General features: G+C 44.1%; 1 protein-coding gene across 1 annotated transcript in view; it reads right to left on the reverse strand.

Moving 5' to 3' along the window:
• Positions 1–26,922, reverse strand: part of LOC311145913 (mitogen-activated protein kinase-binding protein 1-like) — an 81,545-nt gene that overhangs the window by 13,547 nt on the left and 41,076 nt on the right. The window contains exons 3-14 of the mRNA XM_084182295.1: positions 23,137–23,199; positions 21,848–21,905; positions 20,061–20,231; positions 19,670–19,807; positions 18,699–18,881; positions 14,711–14,871; positions 9,654–9,843; positions 9,121–9,261; positions 8,561–8,745; positions 7,724–7,815; positions 1,462–1,587; positions 1,182–1,252 (exon numbers count right to left, since the gene is read on the reverse strand). Coding sequence (XP_084038421.1) covers positions 1,182–1,252; positions 1,462–1,587; positions 7,724–7,815; positions 8,561–8,745; positions 9,121–9,261; positions 9,654–9,843; positions 14,711–14,871; positions 18,699–18,881; positions 19,670–19,807; positions 20,061–20,231; positions 21,848–21,905; positions 23,137–23,199 — 1,579 coding nt within the window. The remainder of the gene's footprint in view (positions 1–1,181; positions 1,253–1,461; positions 1,588–7,723; positions 7,816–8,560; positions 8,746–9,120; positions 9,262–9,653; positions 9,844–14,710; positions 14,872–18,698; positions 18,882–19,669; positions 19,808–20,060; positions 20,232–21,847; positions 21,906–23,136; positions 23,200–26,922) is intronic.

The following is a 26,922-nucleotide window of genomic DNA, read 5'->3' on the forward strand; positions in this document are numbered from 1 at the left end:
TCACTAACTGCAAGTCGCTCTGGATAAGAGCGTCTGCTAAATGACTAAAATGTAAATGTAAAATAACAAGAGGTTAAAACAGGTCAGTCACTCACTGCCATGCTAGATCATTAACACTACTGTAAATGCTCCAGTTAGTAATGAGAGTTTTGGCAGACATAGTTAGAATGGGTCATTGTATGCATCCCAGTGCAAACTCTGTATATTATGACAACTTTGTGACGTTTTTGTTCGTTTTGGACTTCGGTGAGGGTTTTTTCTGCTGTTCGAGGGGACACTTTTTTCTGGAGGCAGGCCGAAGTTCGGAGCTGAAGTCTACGCCCCTTCGTCGGTGATTGGTCAAAAGTAGGGATTCTTCAATAGTCTTTGTTGTTATTTAAAAAATTCATACACAAATACTGCACCGAACATCTTAGTTAGATGTAAAATTGCGCGACTAAGATCTCTTCGGCAAAAACTTCTAAAATAATTAATTCAGACTATTTTGAAGAAGTGTATACTGGCTACGGCGTCTCAAAATGGACAAACAGTACTATTGCCGCTGTTTTCTCGTTTTTCAAGCTAAGGTCTTTTAAGGGAGTATGGGAGCACACTCGTTGGTTTCGGTTAGCCGAATTCTGCTAGGTGCCAGCACAACTGAATCATGCTGATGCCTTTATAGTAGCCTAGTCTTGAGGGCCCTCTGAGCCCCCTGGGTCAGGAATTTGACTTTGTTTGTAGAGCAGCCTTGTGAAAATGTCACTGTGACCCTCATAAGCAATAGGCGAGGTACACGGGAGGGTGAGAGCATTTTTTATGTATTTTTTAAGCAGCAAGTTGGTGGGGGACTTTGGGCATATAACAGATAGGATGACACAGAAAGCCTCTGAGGAAAAGTGTCATTATTAAATAGGCCACTTGGAGTTTAATTAATTAGCTGTAAGCAACAAGGTTCTTCAAATGAAATATCTCCATAGATGGGTTGGCTAAGCCATAGTTAAGAATGTGGTCCATTGCCGAAATATGCTGAGAGAAGAAGATCATGAAATATTGCCAAAACGTGCTACAAAAGCATTAGCCCTCCAAACCTAGTTAAGCCGCAGCACCAGCTGTTCTGGAGCAGCGTCATTGTGTGTGTGTGTGTGTGTGTGTGTGTGTGTGTGTGTGTGTGTGTGCGCGCGTGTGCGTATAGCGGCCTTTACCTTCTGCGCTGTGCGGAAGTAGATGCTCTTATCAGCGCCACAGCTGATCATCCTCACCTTGCCGTCATTGGCTGAAAGAGAAGAAGCACTGTTACTATGGGAATAATAACCATGTTAACTTTAAACAGCGAGCTAGTGCCATACTTGACACCTTTGGACGCCAAAGGTCTAAGTTACATAACTAATATAACTGTCAAGGGAGTGAGACTTGAGAGTTTGAGGTAAAGGGGAGTAGTTGGTGGGATGTTGTAAAGGGTCAAAGGTCGTCTGCGAGTCTCACCAGCGAATCGGACAGCGGTGATGGAGGAGGAGTGTTCATCCAGCGTCTGCAGCAGGCTGTACTCCTGCTCTGCATCCAGCACATGGATCAGACGGTCTCGACTCGCTGTGGCTAGCAGCTTCAGCCCTGCCAGATATAACACACACACAGCAGGACATCAGCAACTTTCCAACAGCCAACACCTGTTCTCCATCTTAGTGGTGGTAAACCTGTTTCATTACAGTGAGTGGCCTTTCATGTTTTTAACAGCCATAATGCATCCTGTTGAGCACAGTGGTACTCTGGTGAACATGTGCTCCACAGACTGCTCCCTGATATAGCAAAGCCACATGTGGACTCACTGTAACCTCTTAAAGCGTGCTAGTTGCTACAGATGTAGGATCTTAATTTGAGCCAGTTTGCTACAGCAGGAAAACAATCCTGTAGCAACAGGACATTTGGATTAAGTGGATTATAATTAATGAACATTACAAACTTACAAACTTCAGAAGCCTTTTTAAACCTCAAATACAGTGCCTTGCAAAAGTATTCATCCCGTTGGCGTTTTTCCTATTTTGTTGCATTACAACCTGTAATTTAAATGGATTTTTATTTGGATTTCATGTAATGGACACACACAAAATAGTCCAAATTGGTGAGGTGAAATTAAAAAAATAACTTGTTTCAAAAAATGCAAAAAAAATGTATTACGGAAAAGTGGTGCGTGCATATGTATTCACCGCCTTTGCTATGAAGCCCCTAAATAAGATCTGGTGCAAGTCACAGATCTTATTTAGGAGTCACATAATTAGTTAAATAAAGTCCACCTGTGTGCAATCTAAGTGTCACATGATCTCTCACATGATCTCAGTATATATACATACACCTGTTCTGAAAGGCCCCAGAGTCTGCAACACCACTAAGCAAGGGGCACCACCAAGCGAGCTCTCCAAACAGGTCAGGGACAAAGTTGAAAAAGAGAAGTACAGATCAGGGTTGGGTTATAAAAAAATATCTGAAACTTTGAACATCCCACGGAGCACCATTACATCCATTATTAAAAAATGGAAAGAATATGGCACCACAACAAACCTGCCAAGAGAGGGCCACCCACCAAAACTCACTGACCAGGCAAGGAGGGCATTAATAAGAAAGGCAACAAAGAGACCAAAGATAACCTTGAAGGAGCTGGAAAGCTCCACAGCGGAGATTGGAGTATCTTCCATAGGACCACTTTAAGCAGTACACTCCACAGAGCTGGGCTTTACGGAAGAGTGGCCAGAAAAAAAGCTATTGCTTCAAGAAAAAAATATGCAAACACGTTTGGTGTTCACCAAAAGGCATGTGGGAGACTCCTGCAACAGGGTGATCAAATTAAGATCCTACATCTGCACCACCTGTATCCCTGTTAACAGTACTCTCTTAATGAAAGGACACAGCAGTGCAAAACTCTCCTTTTCCTTAGAGGCTCACTGAGAAATGAGACCAGTACTACGGTAGACCAAGCATGAGCCATATAGGGATCGCCTGCATAGAGGGATATACTGTATATGAAAATATCCTCAGCTAGGTCGAGCAATATTTCTCATCAAAATCATAGTGGAAAACTAGATTAAACTGATTTCTAAATATTTTATCAATTTATTTATAGATGAGTCTACAGCTATTTGCAATTGCAAGGATATTCACCGCAACATCTTACTGTGCTTATGTGGAGTGACTGCACATGGTCAACAAACTTGATTAAAGCCCCAATGGAATCCTATTAGCCTAATAGCCATTGAGATAACTGGACTCAATATCCATGTGAATTGTCAATCAAAAATGGATTTAAAGCACTCTCCAGAGGGACATGATTTCATTTGCAACCTGATTAATCTCAGTAAATGAAAAGCACCATCTACTTTGCTTATCCTCCCCTTGCTGAGATTGAACATCGATCCTGGATCTGGCAGCTTTGTGACTGTGTTAACCTTGATTCCAGCAAGATACAACAGCAAGGGCAAGCGATAGACTTAAAACGTATTGAGCATATCGAGTGTACCCATGGGTGGTATGCGGGAGGCTTTGTCCCTTAATTATATTTCTACGATAGTAGGCAGGCAAGTTACCTGAACACAGCAGTTCTGCAGGATAATGGTAAGTAACAGCTCTGAATATTAGCACCCTGGAAGTGTTAATGTGCAGTGCAGTGCGGCAGCCAGAGGGCGTGTCAGTGTATTGGGTTTATTCTTAGCTCCTCTATCTTCCCCTCTGTGTATGTGGTGGCAACCGCCAACGAACGACCTAGAGCAGGGTTCTTCAATTCCGGTCCTGGAGGGCCGAAACACTTCTGTTTTTTATTTCTACCTGGTAGTTAATTGCACTCACCTGGTGTCCCAGGTCTGAATTAGCCCCTGATTAGAAGGAGAGGATGAAAAACAGAGGTGTCTCGGCCCTCCAGGACCGGAATTGAAGAACCCTGACCTAGAGGAATGATCCACTGAGAGAATCTTAATATCATTAATACTCCTATTAACATGTGAGCCACTAGATGCATCCCAAATGGCACCTTATTTCCTATATAGTGCACTACGATACCTTATGGGCCCTGGTCAAAAGTAGTGCACTACAGTGCATTCGGAAAGTATTCAGACCCCTTCCCTTTCCCACATTTTGTTACGTTACAGCCTTATTCTAAAATGGATTAAAATATTATTTTTCCAAATTTTTCCTGATTTTGCTAATCAAAATTGGATGGTGTTCAGAGATAGATGGGAGGGGTTGAGGGGAGCTGAAGGGTAAAAAAATGAATAAAAAAATAACTCTAAAATATACTGTGTCCATAAAATGTATATGCAGTTGAAGTCGGAAGTTTACATACACCTTAGCCAAATACATTTAAACTCAGTTTTTCACAATTCCTGACATTTAATCCTAGTAAAAATTCCCTGTCTTAGGTCAGTTAGGATCACCACTTTATTTTAAGAATGTGAAATGTCAGAATAATAGTAGAGAGAATGATTTATTTCAGCTTTTTATTTATTTCATCACATTCCCAGTGGGTCAGAAGTTTACATACACTCAATTAGTACTTGGTAGCATTGCCTTTAAATTGTTTAACTTGGGTCTATTTTGTGAAGTGCACCAGACCCTCCTGCAGCAAAGCACCCACACAGCATGATGCTGCAACCCCGTGCTTCACGGATTGGATGGTGTTCTTCGGCTTGCAAGCGTCCCCCTTTTCCTCCAAACATAACAATGGTCATTATGGCCAAACAGTTCTATTTTTGTTTCATCAGACCAGAGGACATTTCTCCAAAAAGTACGATCTTTGTCCCCATGTGCAGTTGCAAACCGTAGTCTGGCTTTTCTATGGCGGTGTTGGAGCAGTGGCTTCTTCCTTGCTGAGTGGCCTTTCAGGTTATGTCGATATAGGACTCATTTTAATGTGGATATAGATACTTTTGTACCCGTTTCCTCCAGCATCTTCACAAGGTCCTTTGCTGTTGTTCTGGGATTGATTTGCACTTTTCGCACCAAAGTATGTTCATCTCTAGGAGACAGAACGCATCTCCTTCCTGAGCAGTATGACGGCTGCGTGGTCCCATGGGGTTTATACTTGCATACTATTGTTTGTACAGATGAAAGTGGTACCTTCAGGCGTTTGGAAATTGCTCCCAAGGATGAACCAGACTTGTGGAGGTCTACACTTCTTTTTCTGAGGCCTTGGCTGATTTATTTTGATTTTCCCATGATGTCAATCAAAGAGGCACTGGGTTTGAAGGTAGGCCTTGAAATACATCCACAGGTACACCTCCAATTGACTCAAATGATGTCAATTAGCCTATCAGAAGCTTCTAAAGCCATGTCATCATTTTCTGAAATTTTCCAAGCTGTTTAAAGGCACAGTCAACTTAGTGTATGTAAACCTCTGACCAACTGCAATTGTGATACAGTGAATTATAAGTGAAATAATCTGTCTGTAAACAATTGTTGGAAAAATTACTTATGTCATGCACAAAGTAGATGTCCTAACCGACTTGCCAAAACTATAGTTTGTTAACAAGACATTTCTGGAGTGGTTGAAAAACAAGTTTTAATGACTCCAACCTAAGTGTATGTAAACTTACGACGTAAACTGTAAACTCAGCAAAAAAAGAAACGTCCCTTTTTCAGGACCCTGTCAAAGATATTTGGATTTTTACTTTAACTTCACAGATCTTCATTGTAAAGGGTTTAAACATTGTTTCCCATGCTTGTTCAATGAACCATAAACAATTAATGAACATGCACCTGTGGAACGGTCGTTAAGACACTAACAGCTTACAGACGGTAGGCAATTAAGGTCACAGTTATGAAAACTTAGGACACTAAAGAGGCCTTTCTACTGACTCTGAAAAACACCAAAAGAAAGATGCCCAGGGTCCCTGCTCATCTGTGTGAACGTGCCTTAGGCATGCTGCAAGGAGGCATGAGGACTGCAGATGTGGCCAGGGCAATAAATTGCAATGTCCGTACTGTGAGACGCCTAGAGACAGCGCTACAGGGAGACAGGACGGAGAGCTGATCGTCCTCGCAGTGGCAGACCACGTGTAACAACACCTGCACAGGATCGGTACATCCGAACATCACACCTGCGGGAAAGGTACAGGATGGCAACAACTGCCTGATTTACACCAGGAATGCACAATCCCTTCATCAGTGCTCAGACTGTCCGCAATAGGCTGAGAGAGGCTGGACTGAGGGCTTGTAGGCCTGTTGTAAGGCAGGTCCTCACCAGACATCACAGGCAACAAAGTCACCTATGCACACAAACCCACCATCGCTGGACCAGACAGGACTGGCAAAAAGTGCTCTTCACTGACGAGTCACGGTTTTGTCTCACCAGGGGTGATGGTCGGATTCGCGTTTATCATCGAAGGAATGAGCGTTACACCGAGGCCTGTACTCTGGAGCGGGATCAATTTGGAGGTGGAGGGTCCGTCATGGTCTGGGGCAGTGTGTCACAGCATCATCGGACTGAGCTTGTTGTCATTGCAGGCAATCTCAACGCTGCGCATTACAGGGAAGACATCCTCCTCCCTCATGTGGTACCCTTCCTGCAGGCTCATCCTGACATGACCCTCCAGCATGACAATGCCACCAGCCATACTGCTCGTTCTGTGCGTGAATTCCTGCAAGACAGGAATGTCAGTGTTCTGCCATGGCCAGCGAAAAGCTCGGATCTCAATCCCATTGAGCACGTCTGGGACCTGTTGGATCGGAGGGTGATGGCTAGGGCCATTCCCCCCAGAAATGTCCGGGAACTTGCAGGTGCCTTGGTGGAAGAGTGGGGTAACATCTCACAGCAAGAACTGGCAAATCTGGTGCAGTCCATGAGGAGGAGTTGCACTGCAGTACTTGATGCAGCTGGTGGCCACACCAGATACTGACTGTTACTTTTGATTTTGACCCCCCCCTTTGTTCAGGGACACATTATTCAATTTATGTTAGTCACATGTCTGTGGAACTTGTTCAGTTTATGTCTCAGTTGTTGAATCTTGTTATGTTCATACACATATTTACACGTTAAGTTTGCTGAACATAAACGCAGTTGACAGTGAGAGGACGTTTCTTTTTTTGCTGAGTTTAGGTTCAGAACTTTTGTGAAACATCATAGCACAGTTGAGAGATAGATGGGAGGGGTTGAGGGTAGCTGAAGGATGGGACTAAAAACAAACAAAAGATAACTAATGTAAAATATACTTTGTCCGTAAAATGTATATAGTATGTATAAGCTGGAAGTAGAAGCCTAAGCGTTGTTGTCCATTAGTTTACTCCAATTACGGGAGGGGTGGTAGGTAGGGTTAGGGAAAAATAATAAAGGAAAATATATATATAACATATGGGGGATTGGAAATGATGCAGACAATTACATTGATAGAAGCCACAATCTATCTGTAATATTAAAGTTGATCCACCCCTAAAAAGAAAATGGCATTACAAAAATAACAAACTTCTAGAGTGCTTTGAGAGTCCCATTCTATTGCATAAATTGCTATTTAGAGCCTTTGGTTTTATTGTGTTCATTGGGAAAGTTAATTCCTATGAAGCTGGCTTATACAATAATTGACAGATTTGAGCGCAACCCAGCCTTCTTATAACTTGCCAGAGCTCTGAAGTGGTTTGTTTCACAAGTCAACGTGAGGTTGGTGAAGGATCTGGCAAGCAGCTGAAGGTGGTTTATACCTCCAGTAGTTTCATTAACCATGGTGTCTCTTTAATTTCCTCCCAGAAGAAGGGAAGCCACTGTCTGACTTACCCGTCTCAGGCTTGGAGTATTCCAGACACAGGATCTCCGAGTCGTGGGCCTGAACGTTCAGAATCTCCTCCATGCTCTTCAGCTCATGGATCCTGCAACAGCAATTAGAATAGAATAGTACTTTATTAGTCCCGCTGTGTTCCCTTAACACAACAAATACTACTTTTTTGCGAGGACTACATATGGTTTACAGCACAGTTGAGTCTCTCTACACAGAGACACCACTGGGCCGCAGTAGAATGCAGAGTAGACTGCCATCATTTAGTTTTGTGTGACAATCTAATTTACAACAAGTAGCCTTGGTGTTATCCGGGTCAGCAGTGATCTAGCCATGGTGCATCCATCCATCCATCCATCCATCCATCCATCCATCCATCCATCCATCCATCCATCCATCCATCCATCCATCCATCCATCCATCCATCCAGTTATGTGGAAAGATGCATTCAGGGGCTGCTGCTTGAATGGACTCTAACCTCCTCTAACCCCAATTTAACAAACACACACAGCTCTGAACACACGCACACCTCACGCACAAACACCCTCCCAGGAGTCTAATTAAGGGAATTTAATTAGGACAGTGGTGCTGAGGCCTGAGGGGTGGAGATTAAAAACAAGGCTCCCTCTGGGACGGCATGGGAGTGGTACTGTACCTCAGGGTTTACCCAGATGAAGGTCTACTAACCCAAACATTGATTGATTAAACAAGATCCTTTCAATTGTTTGTAGAGTAATCAAGAATACCAATGTGCTAGAGTTTCTTATTCTACTATAGTTTCTTCCATAGACTTGGAACTGCAGGTGTGCGAACAAACCATTATCTTTCTCCAACAGTACCTCAAGGTGCCGGTGCGGTCGCCTGACGCCAGGTGCTGCCCGTCGGGGCTCACACATATCGTCCTGATGCCCGTCCTGGTCTCCGAGGTCTGGGGGTCGGCCTTCTCTCCGTTCCCAGAGTTGAGGCACTCTGTGTCCAGCAGGCCGGCCGTGTTGTTGTCCATGTAGATTATCTTCTGGAGGTCCTGGAGAGAGAGAGAAGGGGGGAGGGGGGGGGGGGGGGGGTTTAGCTGAGAAAACCATACACTGTAGATTCAGCATCAATCGATCTCTATAAGGTGGTTGTGTGTGCTTCAGAGTCAGTGTCCCCCTCTCAAGGTATAACTCTGGAGTCATAGGTTCCTGTCCTCCTTGAGTAGAACTTTCTATCAGAACTCAATCAGCAGCCATTCATATTGAGATCAGGAGTTATTTAGTTAGACAGGAGTGTGTGTGTGAGACATACGTTGCAGTTGAGGAGGGTGGGGTTACGGTTAGAGGGGTAGAAGATAGTGAGATAACAGAAGGAGTTATAGGGTGTGTGAGAGACAGATTATAGGGTGTGTGAGAGACAGACGTACGTTGCTGATGACGTTGCGGCTGAGGGTGGTGCTGTGAACATCAGTGTTCCAGAGCCGGATGGTGTTGTCTGAGGAACAGCTAAGGAAGGAGCCTGGAGGCAGACAGGGCTGCTCACCATCACTTGTCCTGTCTGGGTACACCTGTACAGGTACACAGAACATGAAACATTAGTAGACCTGACGTCTAGAATAGATTATGTAAACATTCACACATATACATTTTGGGTACACCTAAAAAGGATCAGAGGACATGAAACAGTTCTAAACTAGTGTACGCACATTCCAGCTGCAGGGTTGAAAAATGGCATCATAGAACAGAAAAAGATACCCGGACACTGTTGAATGCTCTGCTGCACACAACAACATAAATGAGAGCATCATTCAACAGTGTGCAACAGGTATCTTGTTGATTTTCTACATGTAAAATGACCCTCTCTATACAAGGAGCAAGGAGTGATAGAATACACGTACACTCAACAAGGTTTCAGAATGCCCTGATAAAGGCTTTGTAATGCCTCCCTCCCTGACCTTACCTCAACGCTCCACACGCAGGCCGAGTGGTAGAGGGCGGAATAGACCTTGCCCACTTTGCGGAGGTCCCGTACGTCCCACACGTACAGGCTGTGGTCGTTGTAGACACAGGACAGCCAGCGGCTTGCAGGGTCATAGGATACAGCCACCGTGTCAGGGTACCGGGCGTCCATCTTGTGGCTGAAGAGGTGGCTGGAGGGAGGGGAGAGTTAGTATGCAATAACACTGTTATACTGTAATAAAAAAAGTACACACTGAATTTATAAAGCACTTTTCCAGAACCCAGAGATAATTTACCGTTAAAGTACAAGATACTAAAAAGTCACCCAATACAAGGGTTATGGAAAAGCATAACTTTAATGGTAATTTAATGGTTGTGTTTTTAGGCAGTTTATCAGCTTTGCTTTTGACCAGAACATGATGTGCATACTGGGAGAGGTCTGGCCACTTTACGGTGTGTCCCACAGAAACTTCTATAAACAGTAGTGAGCTGGCCTTGATGGCAGGCTTGACTTAATAGTAGCTTCGACATGACCTAAACTACACAGCCATCTATGGGCCCTGTTCAAAAGTAGTGCACTAAATAGGGAATAAGGTGTCATTTGGAACGCACCCATGCAGTTAGTCATTCCACTGGTGGGATTTTTCACGTCCCACACAAACATGCTACTGTACAGGCATGATTAGTCAGCTAATCTGTAGGAACATCTGGGTCCTATTGTCAGTGAGTCAGTCGAACAGGGAAATTAACCAGCAGCATTACAGAGTCAGCAACTCAGCACTCAGTCCATATTTATGAGGAGAAGATAACTGACTCTCAGAGGAATCTCTGTCTTTCTGAAGGCATCAACGATAAAACGTATATTTAAAATGAGCTTGAGGGGAATACAGGATAGGAATACAATATTATATTTAACTCCAGCTGGGCCCACATGCATCCTGGATGAAAAGTAATAACAAAAAGGAAATCATTCAAGGGTATTTTGTGTGGTTGGTTTGTTTGGTATTTGCATTGGTATGTGGAGTATGATGCTGTATGAGAAGCAGATACCCCACAACCCACACCATTCTGGCTAACCAACTGGACTGTTCCCACTTCCCACAGTCACAAAGAAACTATTCAGCCACTGGTCACTTTATCCACGATCAGGGCATTATGTAAAAGTCATAATATTGACATTTAAATTGCTTGACTTTTTTTAATAGTGTTCTTTATATATATATATACACATACATACACACACACACACACACACACACACACACACACACACACACACACACACACACAGCTCTGGAAAAAATTAAGAGACCACTACAAAAATATAACTTTCTCTGGTTTTACTATTTATAGCTATGTGTTTGGGTGAAATTAACATTTTAGTTTTATTCTATAAACAACTGACAACATTTCTCCCAAATTCCAAATAAAAATATTGTCATTTAGAGCATTTATTTGCAGAAAATGACAACTGGTCAAAATAACAAAAAAGATGCAGTGTTATCAGACCTCGAATAATGCAAAGAAAATACGTTCATGTTCATTTTTAAACAACACAATACTAATGTTTTAACTTAGGAAGAGTTCAGAAATCAATATTTGTTGGAATAACCCTGATTTTCAATCACAGCTTTCATGCGTCTTGGCATGCTCTCCACCAGTCTTTCACATTGATGTTGGGTGACTATGTCACTCCTGGCGCAAAAATTCAAGCAGCTCGGCTTTGTTTGATGGCTTATGACCATCCATCTTCCTCTTGATCACATTCCAGAAGTTTTCAATGGGGTTCAGGTCTGGAGATTGGGCTGGCCATGACAGGGTCATGATCTGGTGGTCCTCCATCCACACCTTCATTGACCTGGCTGTGTGGCATGGCGCATTGCCTGCTGGAAAAACCAATCCTTAGAGTTGGGGAACAATGTCAGAGCAAAAGGAAGCAAGTTTTCTTCCAGGACAACCTTGTACGTGGCTTGACTCATGCGTCCTTCACAAAGACAAATCTGCCCTATTCCAGCCTTGCTGAAGCACCCCCAGATCATCACCGACCCCACCCCCACCAAATTTCACAGTGGGTGCGAGACACTGTGGCTTGTAGGCCTCTCCAGGTCTCTGTCTAACCATTAGACGACCAGGTATTGGGCAAAGCTGAAAATTGGTCTTTTGCAAACCCTAGCCTGGATCTTCCATGCAAGATCTCACCTCGTGGAGTTGCAATGATCATGAGAATGGTGAGAAATCAGCCCAGAACTCACGGGAGGATCTTGTCAATGATCAAGGCAGCTGGGACCATAGTCACCAAGAAAACAATTGGTAACACACTACGCCGTGAAGGACTGAAATCCTGCAGCGCCCGCAAGGTCACTCTGCTCAAGAAAGCACATATACAGGGCCGTCTGAAGTTTGCCAATGAACATCTGAATGATTCAGAGGAGAACTGGGTGAAAGTGTTGTGGTCAGATGAGACCAAAATCGAGCTCTTTGGCATCAACTCAACTCGCCGTGTTTGGAGGAGGAGGAATGCTGCCTATGACCCCAAGAACACCATCCCCACTGTCAAACATGGAGTTGGAAACATTATGCTTTGGGGGTGTTTTTCTGCTAAGGGGACAGGACAACTTCACTGCATCAAAGGGACGATGGACGGGGCCATGTACCGTCAAATCTCGGGTGAGAACCTCCTTCTCTCAGCCAGGGCATTGAAAATGGGTCGTGGATGGGTATTCCACCATGACAATGACCCAAAACACATGGCCAAAGCAACAAAGGAGTGGCTCAAGAAGACGCACATTAAGGTCCTGGAGTGGCCTAGCCACTCTCCAGACCTTAATCCCATAGAAAATCTGTGGAGGGAGCTGAAGGTTCGAGTTGCCAAACATTGCCACCAAGTACTAAGTAATGTTTTGCAGAGGGGTCAAATACTTATTTCCCTCATTAAAATGCAAATCAATTTATAACATTTTTGACATGCGTTTTTCTGGATTTTTTTGTTGTTATTCTGTCTCTCACTGTTCATATAAAAACCTACCATTAAATTTATAGACTGATCATGTCTTTGTCAGTGGGCAAACGTACAAAATCAGCAGCGGATCAAATACTTTTTTCCCCTCACTGTATGTATGTGTGTGTGTGTGTGTGTGTGTGTGTGTGTGTGTGTGTGTGTGTGTGTGTGTGTGTGTGTATATATATATATATATATATATATATATATATATATATATATATATACATATATATATACATATATACACACACACACACATATATATATATATATATATATATATATATATATATATATATATATATATATATATATATATACATACACACACACACACACACACACATACATACATACATATATATACACACACATATATATACACACACACACACACACATATATATATATATATATATATACACACACACACACACACACACACATATACACTGCTCAAAAAAATAAAGGGAACACTTAAACAACACATCCTAGATCTGAATGAATTAAATAATCTTATTAAATACTTTCTTCTTTACATAGTTGAATGTGCTGACAACAAAATCACACAAAAATTATCAATGGAAATCAAATTTATCAACCCATGAGGTCTGGATTTGGAGTCACCCTCAAAATTAAAGTGGAAAACCACACTACAGGCTGATCCAACTTTGATGTAATGTCCTTAAAACAAGTCAAAATGAGGCTCAGTAGTGTGTGTGACCTCCCTACAACGCCTGGGCATGCTCCTGATGATGCCAACTCCTGGACAGTTTGTGGTGCAACGTGGCGTTGGTGGATGGAGCGAGACATGATGTCCCAGATGTGCTCAATTGGATTCAGGTCTGGGGAACGGGCGGTCCATAGCATCAATGTCTTCCTCTTGCAGGAACTGCTGACACACTCCAGCCACATGAGGTTTAGCATTGTCTTGCATTAGGAGGAACCCAGGGCCAACCGCACCAGCATATGGTCTCACAAGGGGTCTGAGGATCTCATCTCGGTACCTAATGGCAGTCAGGCTACCTCTGGCGAGCACATGGAGGGCTGTGCGGCCCCCCCAAAGAAATGCAACCCCACACCATGACTGACCCACCGCCAAACCGGTCATGCTGGAGGATGTTGCAGGCAGCAGAACGTTCTCCACGGCGTCTCCAGACTCTGTCACGTCTGTCACATGTGCTCAGTGTGAACCTGCTTTTATCTGTGAAGAGCACAGGGCGCCAGTGGCGAATTTGCCAATCTTGGTGTTCTCTGGCAAATGCCAAACGTCCTGCACGGTGTTGAGCTGTAAGCACAACCCCCACCTGTGGACGTCGGGCCCTCCTCATGGAGTCTGTTTCTGACCGTTTGAGCAGACACATGCACATTTGTAGCCTGCTGGAGGTCATTTTGCAGGGCTCTGGCAGCGCTCCTCCTGCTCCTCCTTGCACAAAGGCGGAGGTAGCGGTCCTGCTGCTGGGTTGTTGCCCTCCTACGGCCTCCTGCACGTCTCCTGATGTACTGGCCTGTCTCCTGGTAGCGCCTCCATGCTCTGGACACTACGCTGACAGACACAGCAAACCTTCTTGCCACAGCTCGCATTGATGTGCCATCCTGGATGAGCTGCACTACCTGAGCCACTTGTGTGGGTTGTAGACTCCGTCTCATGCTACCACTAGAGTGAAAGCACCGCCAGCATTCAAAAGTGACCAAAACATCAGCCAGGAAGCATAGGAACTGAGAAGTGGTCTGTGGTCACCACCTGCAGAACCACTCCTTTATTGGGGGTGTCTTGCTAATTGCCTATCATTTCCACCTGTTGTCTATTCCATTTGCACAACAGCATGTGAAATGTATTGTCAATCAGTGTTGCTTCCTAAGTGGACAGTTTGATTTCACAGAAGTATGATTGACTTGGAGTTACATTGTGTTGTTTAAGTGTTGAGCAGTGTATATACCCCTGCAGACCTGTAGATATGAAAACCTCGGTACGTTGTTTATAATATCAACATTTCGGTCTGAGACCTTTTTCCTAGACACTCACCTTTACCCCTCTGGCCCTGACTGACACTCACCTAGCCTCCACCACGGTGGCAATGTCTGTGCCCAGGCAGTGTGGACGTGGTAGGGTGCAGATGAAGTGCAGGTTGACGGGGCTGAAGACCCTCACGGTGCCGTCGGCACAGCCACAGAAGATCAGCTCCTCTGTCACAGACAGAGACGTGGCCTGAGTTGTCTGGAGAGCAGAGGAGAGGAAGGGGGCTTAGAGAAGACACACATACTGTACAAACATATACACAACATTGCTTCCCCTGCTATTGTACAGAGTAGACGGGACTGGCCACCACATCTGGCTCTTTTCCCCTCCGCATAAAAGAGTTTAAATTTAAACAAATTTTTTTGAGACTTTAAAGAGGCTCTGGGTGTGGATTTGAGGGTCTTTGAAGCACCACCTTGAAAATACTCAGTGATGGTCTGCTGCACAATATAGGCTTATAGGTCTTCAGGGAAAAAAAACACACGAACAGCAGAAAGAACTAGATTGCTGTCTGTCAATGATATTGAACATATTGAAGACAATTGCCATTGAAGCATCAGAGAACCCACTACCAGGGACTAGCAGTCAGCGCCACATACTTGTTATTCTGTGTAAATACTGATGACTAATATCTGCTCATTTCACTTGCCAATATTACCAGCTTTACTGTCGCTAGGCCCCTGGGTAAACAATATGAAAACATCTCTCAAGTAATTTCATCTCGGCAGAAGAAGTGGCTTCACTAGAAGAGCAATATTGTGCAAAGTAAACCGCAGAAACAGTATGACAGAAACAGAATGATATGCAATATATTTGACTGTGGTGAAGTTGAAATATGCAAAGTATCCAGAGACAACAAATGCTTGCGTGCAGCAGATTCAGATCAAGGCCTACAGCTTAAACAACAATACGCAATATCATTTTCCAATTTACCAGTATGATGCTTAGAATAATGTAGAACAGTGATTCAGCCAGTCATGCAGCCCAGACTGGATGCATATTTAACTCCAAGTCTAACAACAGTAATTTACTAAATCTTTTACACATTCCAACATTGGGCTTGGGTTGCCAAAGCATGCTGTGCTTTCCCTACAATCATGGCATGCCAGTGAAGCAACCATCTTAGTAGGGGAGAAACCAAAATATACCGAAGTGACAGCATCAAGTGGCCTCTGGGGAAGAGGAGTATATGGTGACAGTCTAGTTTTGATAGAGGATACTTTCTTTCATGCCTTCTACAGCATGTAAAATATGCAGTTAATGGGAGTGGATGAAAGCCAAATGTCCCAGTTTGATGTTGTGGTTGTGGTCACTTGTTACAGGCTAGAGCACCTCCTGTTTTTAAGTCTTTAAAAATCCCCACTAGTAGCTTCGCAATGAGAATGTTAAGAGCGTCAACTAATACATTGAGTTGAGAGAAACAAGAGAGGTTTTCTTGATGAGCAGCACGAGTGGAGAGGTTGAGATGAGGTGCCAGGATGGAATGTGATGGTGTCGCAGCAGTTGATGAGCTCGGAATCAGACAGAGCAAGCGTTGTTTTTCCAGTCCTCTTCACTCCCTCCCTCTCTCTTTTCTCTCATTCTCTCCCCCGCTTTCATTTCCATTCTTCTCTCTTCTCTTTCCTCTCCCTTGCTTTTCTCCCCCCCCCTCCCCCTTTGCTCTGTGCTTTGGACTAGGCTACAAAAGCATGATTGTGCAGCCACCCACCCACCCACCCACCCACCCACCCTACTGTAGCCCTGACCCACTTCAGCCCTGTTAGCACCAAGGTGCCAGGCCAAGCATTGCCAATCTGGTAGGGATCGCTCTCTGGTAGAGTAGGTTCCAATAATGTGGTACAAGTTCAGGCAAAGGTTGTTGAGACCTCAAAGTCTGCATCCCAAATGGCACCCTATCACCCTATTCCTTTAATAGTCTACTATTTTTGACCAGGGCCCATAGGGCTTTGGTCAAAAGTAGTGCACTATATAGAGAATAGGGTGCCATTTGGGGACACCGCTCCATCAAAGTACTGCATGAATTCAGACAACCAGATGAAAATACTGTACAAGCTGACTGTTTGACCTGATAATTCCCATGCATTTTTCTATGTACAGTACATTGCCAAAACCGAAACAGAGTATGATCCCACAAGTCAACATGACCTTCTCAGGCCCTCAGGACATGAAACCAGGAAACCACATGAGGTTAGCACTAGCAGCGATGTGAGAAGTATCTATCGAAGGCCTGGGGTGAAAACATTGTTTTGTTCTCACACCAACACCAAAATGAGGTGACCAGTGATGCTGATATCAACTCTACCTCAGGTTTTAATGTGAATAAAGGGTAGCCTATATCTAAGAGTGATGCTAATGATGACATATATTCTCCCCCAGGTTTTCATGTGAGAAAAGGTATAAGGTTGACGCTGAAGTCAACTTTACCCCAGGTTTTAAATGTGAGTAAACAGGTATACCTATCTAAGGCCTTGGAGGAAATCAATGAGCTCATAGAGATATAATGTGTGTTCTATTTAATTCTGTGGATAAGTTCATATATCATATTGTTCTCACACCAACACTATTATAAACCCTCTATACTATGTTCTGGAGTGTATGTATAATCATGTTACACATACATTGGTTGTCAGAGCAGCTTACCGATCACTGCACCTGTACACAGTCCATCTGTAATTAGCCCACCCAACTACCTCATCCCCATATTGTTATTTACATTGTTATTTATTTTGCTAATTTGCACCACAGTATCTCTATTTGCACATCATCTTCTGCACATCTATCACTCCAGTGTTAATACAAAATTGTAATTATTTTGCACTATGGCCTATTTATTGCCTTACCTCCATAACTTTTGCACACACTGTATATAGATTTTCTATTGTGTTATTGACTGTACGTTTTTGTTTATTCCATATGTAACTCTGTGTTGTTGTTTTTATCGCACTGCTTTGCTTTATCTTGGCCAGGTCGCAGTTGTAAATTAGAACTTGTTCTCAACTGGCTTACCTGGTTAAATAAAGGTGAAAAAAAATAAAATAAGGTGATGGAAACTTTGAGTGATGATAATGGATGGCCAACATCTGGTGTGTAAGCAGAGGGGACATTGAGAATGACGACGACCACTAGGGTCAAGTCAAAGACACACACACAGCCAATAGGATGGACAGGTGGGCATGATAGAATGCAGTGCTCTGAGAAACCCTCCAATGGGATACTCGGAGGTATCAGAGGAGGGCGGGGCACAACTTTCAGCTGATGTGACATGGAAGTGACAACTGCTGCAGCACAGATAAGGGACAGACTTACTGTGATGATGTCGTTTTTCTGGACAGTGTAAGAGAAGAAGCAGAAGCAGAACAAGACTAATATTAGACAGCAGCACGACGGGTCAGATTAACACTCTTACAGCACCACACCACCAACACGAGTTGTCTGTCTATAATTGACTTTTAAGAAGGGATTGAAAGCGGTGTATTGTAGAACACAGTCGGTGGCTACAGATTACATCTAGAATTAGGATATAGTAGCCAGTCAAGCGACTTGAAAGTTTGATACTGTGCCACAAGTAGATTGAAAAGGGGTTATATTCTAAGATGGTTATGCACTAGAAGCTGTGATAAGTCACCAACTCTTTCTCTGCCAACGTTTACACATAATCGGTTCTGTAGTGATACATCTCCATTCATTCACACAGCTTTAGACTAAACGATTCATAGTGTTACCCTCCGCCTGTGGATATAGCCAGGCAGCTAGAGTAAAGTAGCCTAATGCCTAAATGTGTCCAATAAACTGGAAAGGTGAGCACCAGCACACATCTGGAATTCTAAAATGTCATTGAATTCAGGGTTTCCTTTTCCATTTTATATGCCTTTTGAACCCTGCAGCCAAATACTTTTGAGTCAAGGAGACCAATCCTCGATTCTATGAATGACTCCTTTAAAAAGGCTCATTTCTGTTTTCGGTTGCAAAACGTTTTGTTACGTTGTGCCTTTACTGAACGTGACCCAGAGTTTAAAGTAACTCACCCTTAGCTCCACCCATTTGTCCAGCAGGCGTTTGTCATTGAACTCGCAGAGCAGGCCTGAGGAAGTGATGCAGAAGGTGCTGCCGGCTTTACGACCCTTCCCACATGCCACGTCAGAGAAGAAGTTGTTCCTCAACTCCCCCAGGAGCCCCGAGCGACCAAGCAGAGGAACCGTGGCGTTCACCTAGCAGACACAGGGAGGGAGAGAGGGAGGGAGGAATTATTAGAGAGCCATTGCTATGGGGTCTGATAGACCTAGTCCATCAGTTTATGTTAACCTAAACCCTGGAAATTAGGAAATTTGGATTGGGCATCAACATGGCGATTGAACTTGACATGTGACGTCTGTCATTATCCTAATAGCTTACTGAAGAGATGAGCTTCACAAACTGGTCCTTGTGACCACCAACCATTCCACATACAGTATTTGTTAAATTCCAACAATAGCACACCTAACTAGGGTGGCAGGTAGCCTAGTGGTTAGTAACCAAACGGTTGCTAGTTCGAATCCCCGAGCCAACAAGGTCCCAAATCTGCCACTGTGCCCTTAAGCAAGGCATTTAACCCTAATTGTCGTTGATAAATGGCAGACCCTGGCCGTGACCCCACTCTCCGAGGGTGTCTCAGGGGGAATTGGGATATGCAAAAAACACATTCCCAATTCACTCACGCGTATAATAGACACTTGTACATGTGTGAAATAGGACAAATAAGCACCCACCTAATTATTATTATTATAAATGAACTAATCAAGGGCTTGGCGATTGGTTGACTAGCTAGTTGAACTAGGTGTGCTGAGTAATATATGGAATGGCTGGAGATCAAGAGAACCAGTTCAGGAAAACAATGCATGTAGAGACACATTCCAGAGAGGCTCGGTTAGTTATTATCTCATTCGTTCATTAACTCAAGTGTTATTATTGGTCAGTTATGGATTAAGTCATGTTGTTGTTGGTGTGAATGACTGAATACCTTGGAGGATTTGGTGTGATCCAGGTACCAGAACTTGACGTGCCTGTTCCCTGCCGTGACGAAGTAGGAGCTGTCGTCTGAGAAGGACACGGCCGTCACTTTACTGGACACTTTGTTGGCTGCCACCACAATGTTTTTCTGAGAAGAAAAGAGCACAGAACAGGACTGTAGATCGACATTAGATAAATACTTTATTTTCCTCAGAGAAGAAGAGTGTTCAGTATAAAACACTGAACAGCAGTTCAAAAACAGCACTCGTTTGTTTTGATTTGTGTATATTATGTTTATTCACGTATTGTTTTACTCATCCAAAATGATTAAATTCCAATAAAGACAAATGGAAGACCTAATAAGACCCAATGAAGGACCTAATAAGGGAGTAGCTAGCTACCTTCCAGGCCCAGACATTGACGATCATGTCGTGCTGGTATCCCACGCTGACGATGTACTTGCTGTTGGGGCTGAAGGCCACGCAGGAGATGCCGTACTTATGTTCCTGTAGCTCTGCCACCTGGGTCCGCTCTGCAACATCCCACACCCGCACAGCAGGCATGTGCCCACTCTGGAAGGGGAGAGAGGGAGGAGGAAAGGGAAAAATAGGGGTGAGTGAAAAGAAAGTCTACACCATGTATCACACCCACACATTTTCATTTGATCTTCATTTATTTCCCCTTTATTTATCCAGGCAAATCGATTAAGAACCAATTCTTATAATGACGACCTGACAGGTTTGTATCCACAAGGTGATGTAGCCACATTCAGAATCCCTGGATCATGCAGATGTTGTCTGAGGACAGAAGTCTCTAGTCTCCACTAAGCTTTTCAATGTACCCTGTAACTGCGTCCCAATCTGGTAATGATTTGTCTAATGCAACTCAAGGATAGAACAGAAGATCAAGTGGAGGGAATTTAAAGAGGACAGGCGAGGGAGGCTTAAGCCAGGAAATTAATGATAATGCATCTTTAGTACTGTCTTCCACTCTGCAGGCAGAGTCTTTGCCTGCATCATTCTTATACTGGGTATGGAAATAGTTATTGTATGAGCAACATGATAAGGCATATAGATTTCAGATACAGGTACGTGTAGTGTTCGTTGGTAAATAAATATCAAAGACTACAGTAGCAGCTAGAGTAAACCCATGGTTGGGGATGTTGGACAAATGGAATTTGCTTTTGGTGCACTTCTTTAGAAAAGAACACAATCAGGACAGCTGATGACGTCTAGCTCTTTTAAAGACAGAACAGAAGCAGACTGTGTGGACAGGGGGACCTCCCTTTGAGTGCATACATAGGGCAGCAGCAGCCGCTTGCAGCATGGTCAGCTAGCTACACAACACAGAGGACAGACAGGCAGGGTGAGCACCAGACAGGCAGGGTGAGCGCCAGACAGGCAGGGTGAGCGCAAACAGGCAGGGTGAGCGCCAAACAGGCAGGGTGAGCGCCAGACAGGCAGGGTGAGCGCAAACAGGCAGGGTGAGCGCCAAACAGGCAGGGTGAGCGCCAGACAGGCAGGGTGAGCGCCAGACAGGCAGGGTGAGCGCCAAACAGGCAGGGTGAGCGCCAGACAGGCAGGGTGAGCACCAGACAGGCAGGGTGAGCAACAGACAGGCAGGGTGAGCAACAGACAGGCAGGGTGAGCAACAGACATGCAGGGTGAGCAGCAGACAGGCAGGGTGAGCACCAGCACGTGCTCTGTGCCATCTGCTACATGCCTGGAAGTCTCCCTCTCTCTGTCTCTTCCCCTCTTTCTTTCCTTCTCTTTCCTCCCTCCCTCCCTCCCTCCCTCCCTCTCTCTCTCCTTCAGACAGCCGACAGAGTCAGTCTGGCACCCTGCCCCCTCCTGCTGCCATGGCAACCCTGCAGCAGCACACACTCATTCACTTTCACACACACTTGTCTGACTAATAAGCTCTTAGTAGATGGCCGAGGATTAGACGCACGCACACACACAGGTGCAGTATACAACAAACTGTGGGTATGTTTTGTGGTATTCACAGCTATAGAAACACTCCTTTGTAGATGATGTGACACAGACAGAGTTCCATTTATGAACTGTGGGGTTGTACAATGATATGATAGCTTTCCCATGCAGTGGAGCGGGAAACGGTCAGCTCCTTTTTTAGAAAGCTGCAGTACATTTCATCACGGCAAGCAAAGACACAATGAGAAGACACTCACCTCTCCTGTGACCACATATTTGCCATCAGGGGAAAATGACAGAGTGGTGATGGTTTTCCTGTGAAGAGGAGAGACAGGAAGGAGGAAAGGAAACATTTGATTACTGTTGAAGAGAAGTATGAATGCATCCTGGTCTCAAGGGGGTTTTCCACTTGGGCTGTACTCTATGACAATGGCATACATATACTCACCACAATCAATACATCAATCTGATTATTATTATCATACACTAGAGTAGAGCCAGGCTTCTACACATCTAACGTTCTGTAGTGGTAAAGAAATGTTAACCTAGCTGAATGGTTGGCTCAATGGCCTGTGACTGGGAGTCAATTAGCTGGTTAAAAGGTTCGATCTCAGGGTGTTTCTTGAACTGTTGAAGCAGTTATCCAGGTCCAGTACTCGTACACAGACATATTGTCTGCATCTCAAATGGCACTCTATTCCCTATGTAGTGCACTACAAGAAAAATATTATAATAATGTGCACTATATAGGGAATAGGGTGCAATTTGTAACGCTAAATTATTCCCTAACTAAACTGTAATCAATGTTTGAGGCCTAGTCAAGCAGCTTTTCTCTTATCAAATGCTGTACTAAGCAAATGCACACATATCATTATTACTATACTGTAATCTAATCATGGCACAGTAATAATTAGTTTGTAGAGTGATGAGCTGTAGAAGTAGGACGGCGAGGGTATAAAGTTCAAATATTAGCTTCCAGCCAGAAGAGCATAATGTAACAAACCTTTCTGGGTATATTATGGTTAGAATGGAGAATGGATGGATGGAGCCAGCTAGTCAGTCACATTGACGTGACCACATCTACTTTTGCTGTTCCCACACTGGAAAGGGGTTTGCAGAGGCTTTGAAGCCATGGTGCTCCTTTGGTCATGGCTGACTGTGTCTGTCCAGTGCTCTCAGTGTTCAGTCTTTACATAAGCCATGTTGTGTTTGACAAGTCACTCCAGGATAGCTCCCTCCCTCACATTGACTCCAGATGGGCTGTATTTACAGGGCCTACTAACAGGCCATCTACCTACATGATAAGTCCAAGCCACATATATGCACCAAATCAAGACACTATCGTCATGGGAGGGCTTTTACAATCCTCAGTGTTGTAGTTTGGTTTTTGTATGTATGCTATGTATGAGGACGAACCCTTAAGCCTAAGTGACAGTGACTAGTTGTCTGGATCCATCCATTCCCCTAGTGTCTGGCCTGCCTGGGAGTGACTGACTGAACAGGAGGCAGCAAGCAGCAGCCATTCAGTACGACGACGGACCCTCACCTGGAGCTGTTGAGGATGTGATGCTGTTTGTTCTTCTTGGGGTTCAGCAGCACCACCACACATCTGTAGGGAAGAAGCAGGGGAGAGGAGAATAGAGGTTAGACTACCATATAAATCAAAGTGTATTGGTTGTGTACACAGATTTGGAGATGTTATCGCAGGTGCAGCGAAATGCTTAGGATTCTCGCTCCAACAGTGCAGTAATATCTAGCAATATAATAACAATACACACACACAATTCTAAAAGTAAAAGAATATCAGAAATATCGGAATGAGCAACGTCAGTCCGGAATGCAGCGCAGAGTACCGGGCGGTAGCTGGCTAGTGACAGTGTCTAAGGTGCCGGGGAGAGTACCGGCCGGTGGCCGGCTGGTGATGGCTGTTCAACAGTCTGATGGGCCCAGTTTTTCAAAAGTGATCTATCCGTATTTCGCCTATTGGATAGGTTTAAATGCATATAAATAGAATGAATAGAACGGGTGTCCCCATTCACTAGTCAATGATTTGTCATTTCTATTCATTCTATTTCTATGCATGTAATCCTATCCGATAGGCGAAATCCGGATAGATAACCTTTGAAAGACCGGGCCCTGGAGATAAAAGCTGTTTCTCAGTCTCTCGGTCCCAGCTTTGATACACTTGTACTGTCTCCGTCTGCTAGTTGGTAGCAGGGTGAACAGGCTGTGGCTCGAGTGGCTGAGGTCCTTGACGATCTTCTTGGCCTTCCTATGACACTGGGTGCTGTAGATGTCCTGGGGGGCAGGCAGTGTGCCCCCGGTGATACGTTGGCCTGACCGCACGCACCACCCTCTGGAGAGCCATGCATTTGTGGTCGGTGCTGTTGCCGTACCAGGCGGTGATGCAGCCCGACTGAATGCTCTGAATGGTGCATCAGTAGAAGTTCAAGAAGTTCTTAGGGGCCATGCCGAATTTCTTCAGCCTCCTGAGGTTGAAGAGGTGCTGTTGCGCCTTCTTCACCACGGTGTCAGTGTGGTGGGACCATTTCAGGTCCTTGGTGATGTGCACGGCAAGGAACTTGACACTTTTAACCCACTCCACTGCTACCCCTTCAATGTGGATGGGACGTGCTCCCTCTGCTGTCTCCTGTAATCCACGATCATCTCCTTTGTTTTGTTGACGTGGAGGGAGAGGTTATTTCCTCGGCACCACTCTGCCAGAGTACTAACCTCCTCCCTGTAGGCTGTCTCGTCGTTGTTGATCAGGCCTACCACTGTTGTTTTGTCAGCAAACTTGATGATAGAGTTGGAGTCGTGCGTAGCCACACAGTCATGTGTGAACAGGGAGTACAGGATGGGGCTGAGCACACACCCCTGGAGGGCCCCCGTGTTGATGATAAGCATGGCGGAGGTGTTGTTGCCTACCCTCACCACTGAGTTCATAGGCCTACTCAGGGGAATGATAACAACAATCAAGGCTCAGCAGTTTACTCCTAATTCATACTGCAATGTGCTAACTAAAAATAAAAATGAGGTAAACAGTGAACATCAATAAAGCTACAGCGGAGAGTGCGGACTGAGTCACGACAACAACAACACAGACAAGATGATATTCCCATTTTCCAAGCATCTAGCCAAGAATAACCCATGCTGCACTAAAATAAAGTTACATAAATACTTAATATCCCTCATTTGGGGATATTGCACGCATGACTGTAAGTCGCTTTGGATAAAAGCGTCTGCTAAATGGCATATTATTATTATTTGCTGTAATTTCGGTTAAATATCAGAGTAGGGTACAACACGGTCACAAAGTCCCTGTGTGTGACAGTAAGTGAATGCGTGAGCACTGAGCAGCATGACAAAGCAAAAACCAAGTTGCCTTTTTAAAGGTGCTTCCATTTGTTGTTTAATCTCCCAGTGGGGTAACACTCCTAAAATGAGACAAAAAAAGAACAAGGGCCTTTTATCCTATCACATGACAACAGGGAAGATGAGAGGACTTGTGTAGTCAGTCACTGACAATTTGTCAGGGCGAAGCACTGTTGTGATCATCAGAGCTGCTGAGAAAGCCTTTGAATTGAAGGGCTCCAGGTGTACATGGGATACAATCAAAGGCACTATGATGTCATTGAGATTGTGCAGACAGAAAGGTATACAAAAGAAGCTGGTGCACCATGGGAAACTCTACAGTAGCCACACCATATTACTATTTGCTAAGCTAGCACCCTAACTACCACAGAGCAGCTGACAAAGACAGTATTTGGGGGTCTGCAAGTAGCTTTAAGTAAGAAAATTGTAAATGCCAAATGTTTTTCTTCCAGAGGACTTTCACTGGAACTCTGTGGGAAAAAATAAAACACCATAAAAGGAGAGGGACAGATGTTGTCATACTGCATAGTTAAAGGGAAAATCCACTCAAAAACTATGTATTTTTTTATTTTTTATTAGTCCACTGTTGATATTGTCCCAAAATGTTTTGCATGTCAGCAGTCAAGTTTTCAAGATATTAGACTTTCAAGAAGCAAAGTGTCACTGGCCACATCATCATGATGATGCAAAATGCATCAAGAGCAGCTTTGAAAACACTGGCGGGTCTGTGCAACTGAAGCAGATATTCCTACAACATTCCTCTGACTGCACACTGGCCAGATCTAAAGTTTCTGAATGAAATGTGAATTGTGTGGCGATTATCATTCAAGGGATTGGGAATATTTTCCACTTGCTAAAACTCCTCATTCACGATGCATTTTGCATCATCATGATGATGTCACCGGTGACACTTTCTTGAAAGTCCAATATCTAGAACATTTGACTGCTGATACGCAAAACATTTTGGGACCGTATCAACAGTGGACTAATGAAAATACAGAAATATGTTTTTGAGTGGATTCTCCCTTTCATAAGAGTCTCCAAACATGCTTCACTGTGCTGAGGCATGGTCCTACAGACATGCCAAAAGTGACCTACCCTCAGTCTACTCTTAAAGAGTCTCCAAAGAATCAAACTGGGCACTGTGACTGCAGCCCGATACACAGCATGTGTGATGCTTAATAGAGTAAAGATCCTCAGTCCTTTGCCACTCAGTGAACTGTCTCCTACTGTGAGAGAGGGGCGGAGAGAGGCGGGGTTTATAGAAGATAGCCCTATTTGGTAAAAGACCAATTCAATATTATGGCAAGAACAGCTCATACGCAAAGAGAAACGACAGTCCATCATTACTTTAAGACATGAAGGTCAGTCAATCCGGAAAATGTGAAGAACTTTTGAAAGTTTCTTCAAGTGCAGTCGCAAAAACCATCAAGCGCTATGATGAAACTGGCTCTCATGGAGGACCGCCACAGGAAAGAAAGACCCAGAGTTACCTCTGCTGCAGAGAATAAGTTCATTAGAGTTAACTACAACTCAGATTGCAGCCCAAATAAATGCTTCACAGAGTTCAAGTAACAGACACATCTCAACATCAACTGTTCAGAGGAGACTGTGTGAATCAGGCCTTCATTTTTTGTTTTGTGTAATTTAGCAGACGTTCTTATCCAGAGCGAATTACAGTAGTGAGTGCATACATTTTCTCGTACTGGTCCCCCGGGGGAATCGAACCCACAACCCTGGTGTTGCAAGTGCCATGCTCTATTTGCATGGTAGAATTCAATGGCTATAGTTATTTCTTACATTTTCTATGTTTGAGCTGCTTTTGAAAGCAAAAGTCAAAATGAAAACATTATTGGTATTGCTGAATTCGATTTTCATAATGGCAAGCTAGGACTGATGGTTATCTAAACTAGCAAGTCTGTTTGGTTACCACGGCAACTACTGTAACTATCTAGTA

The sequence above is a fragment of the Coregonus lavaretus genome (genome assembly GCF_964263955.1).
Source record: "Coregonus lavaretus genome assembly, chromosome: 18".
Taxonomy (NCBI): Eukaryota; Metazoa; Chordata; class Actinopteri; order Salmoniformes; family Salmonidae; genus Coregonus; species Coregonus lavaretus.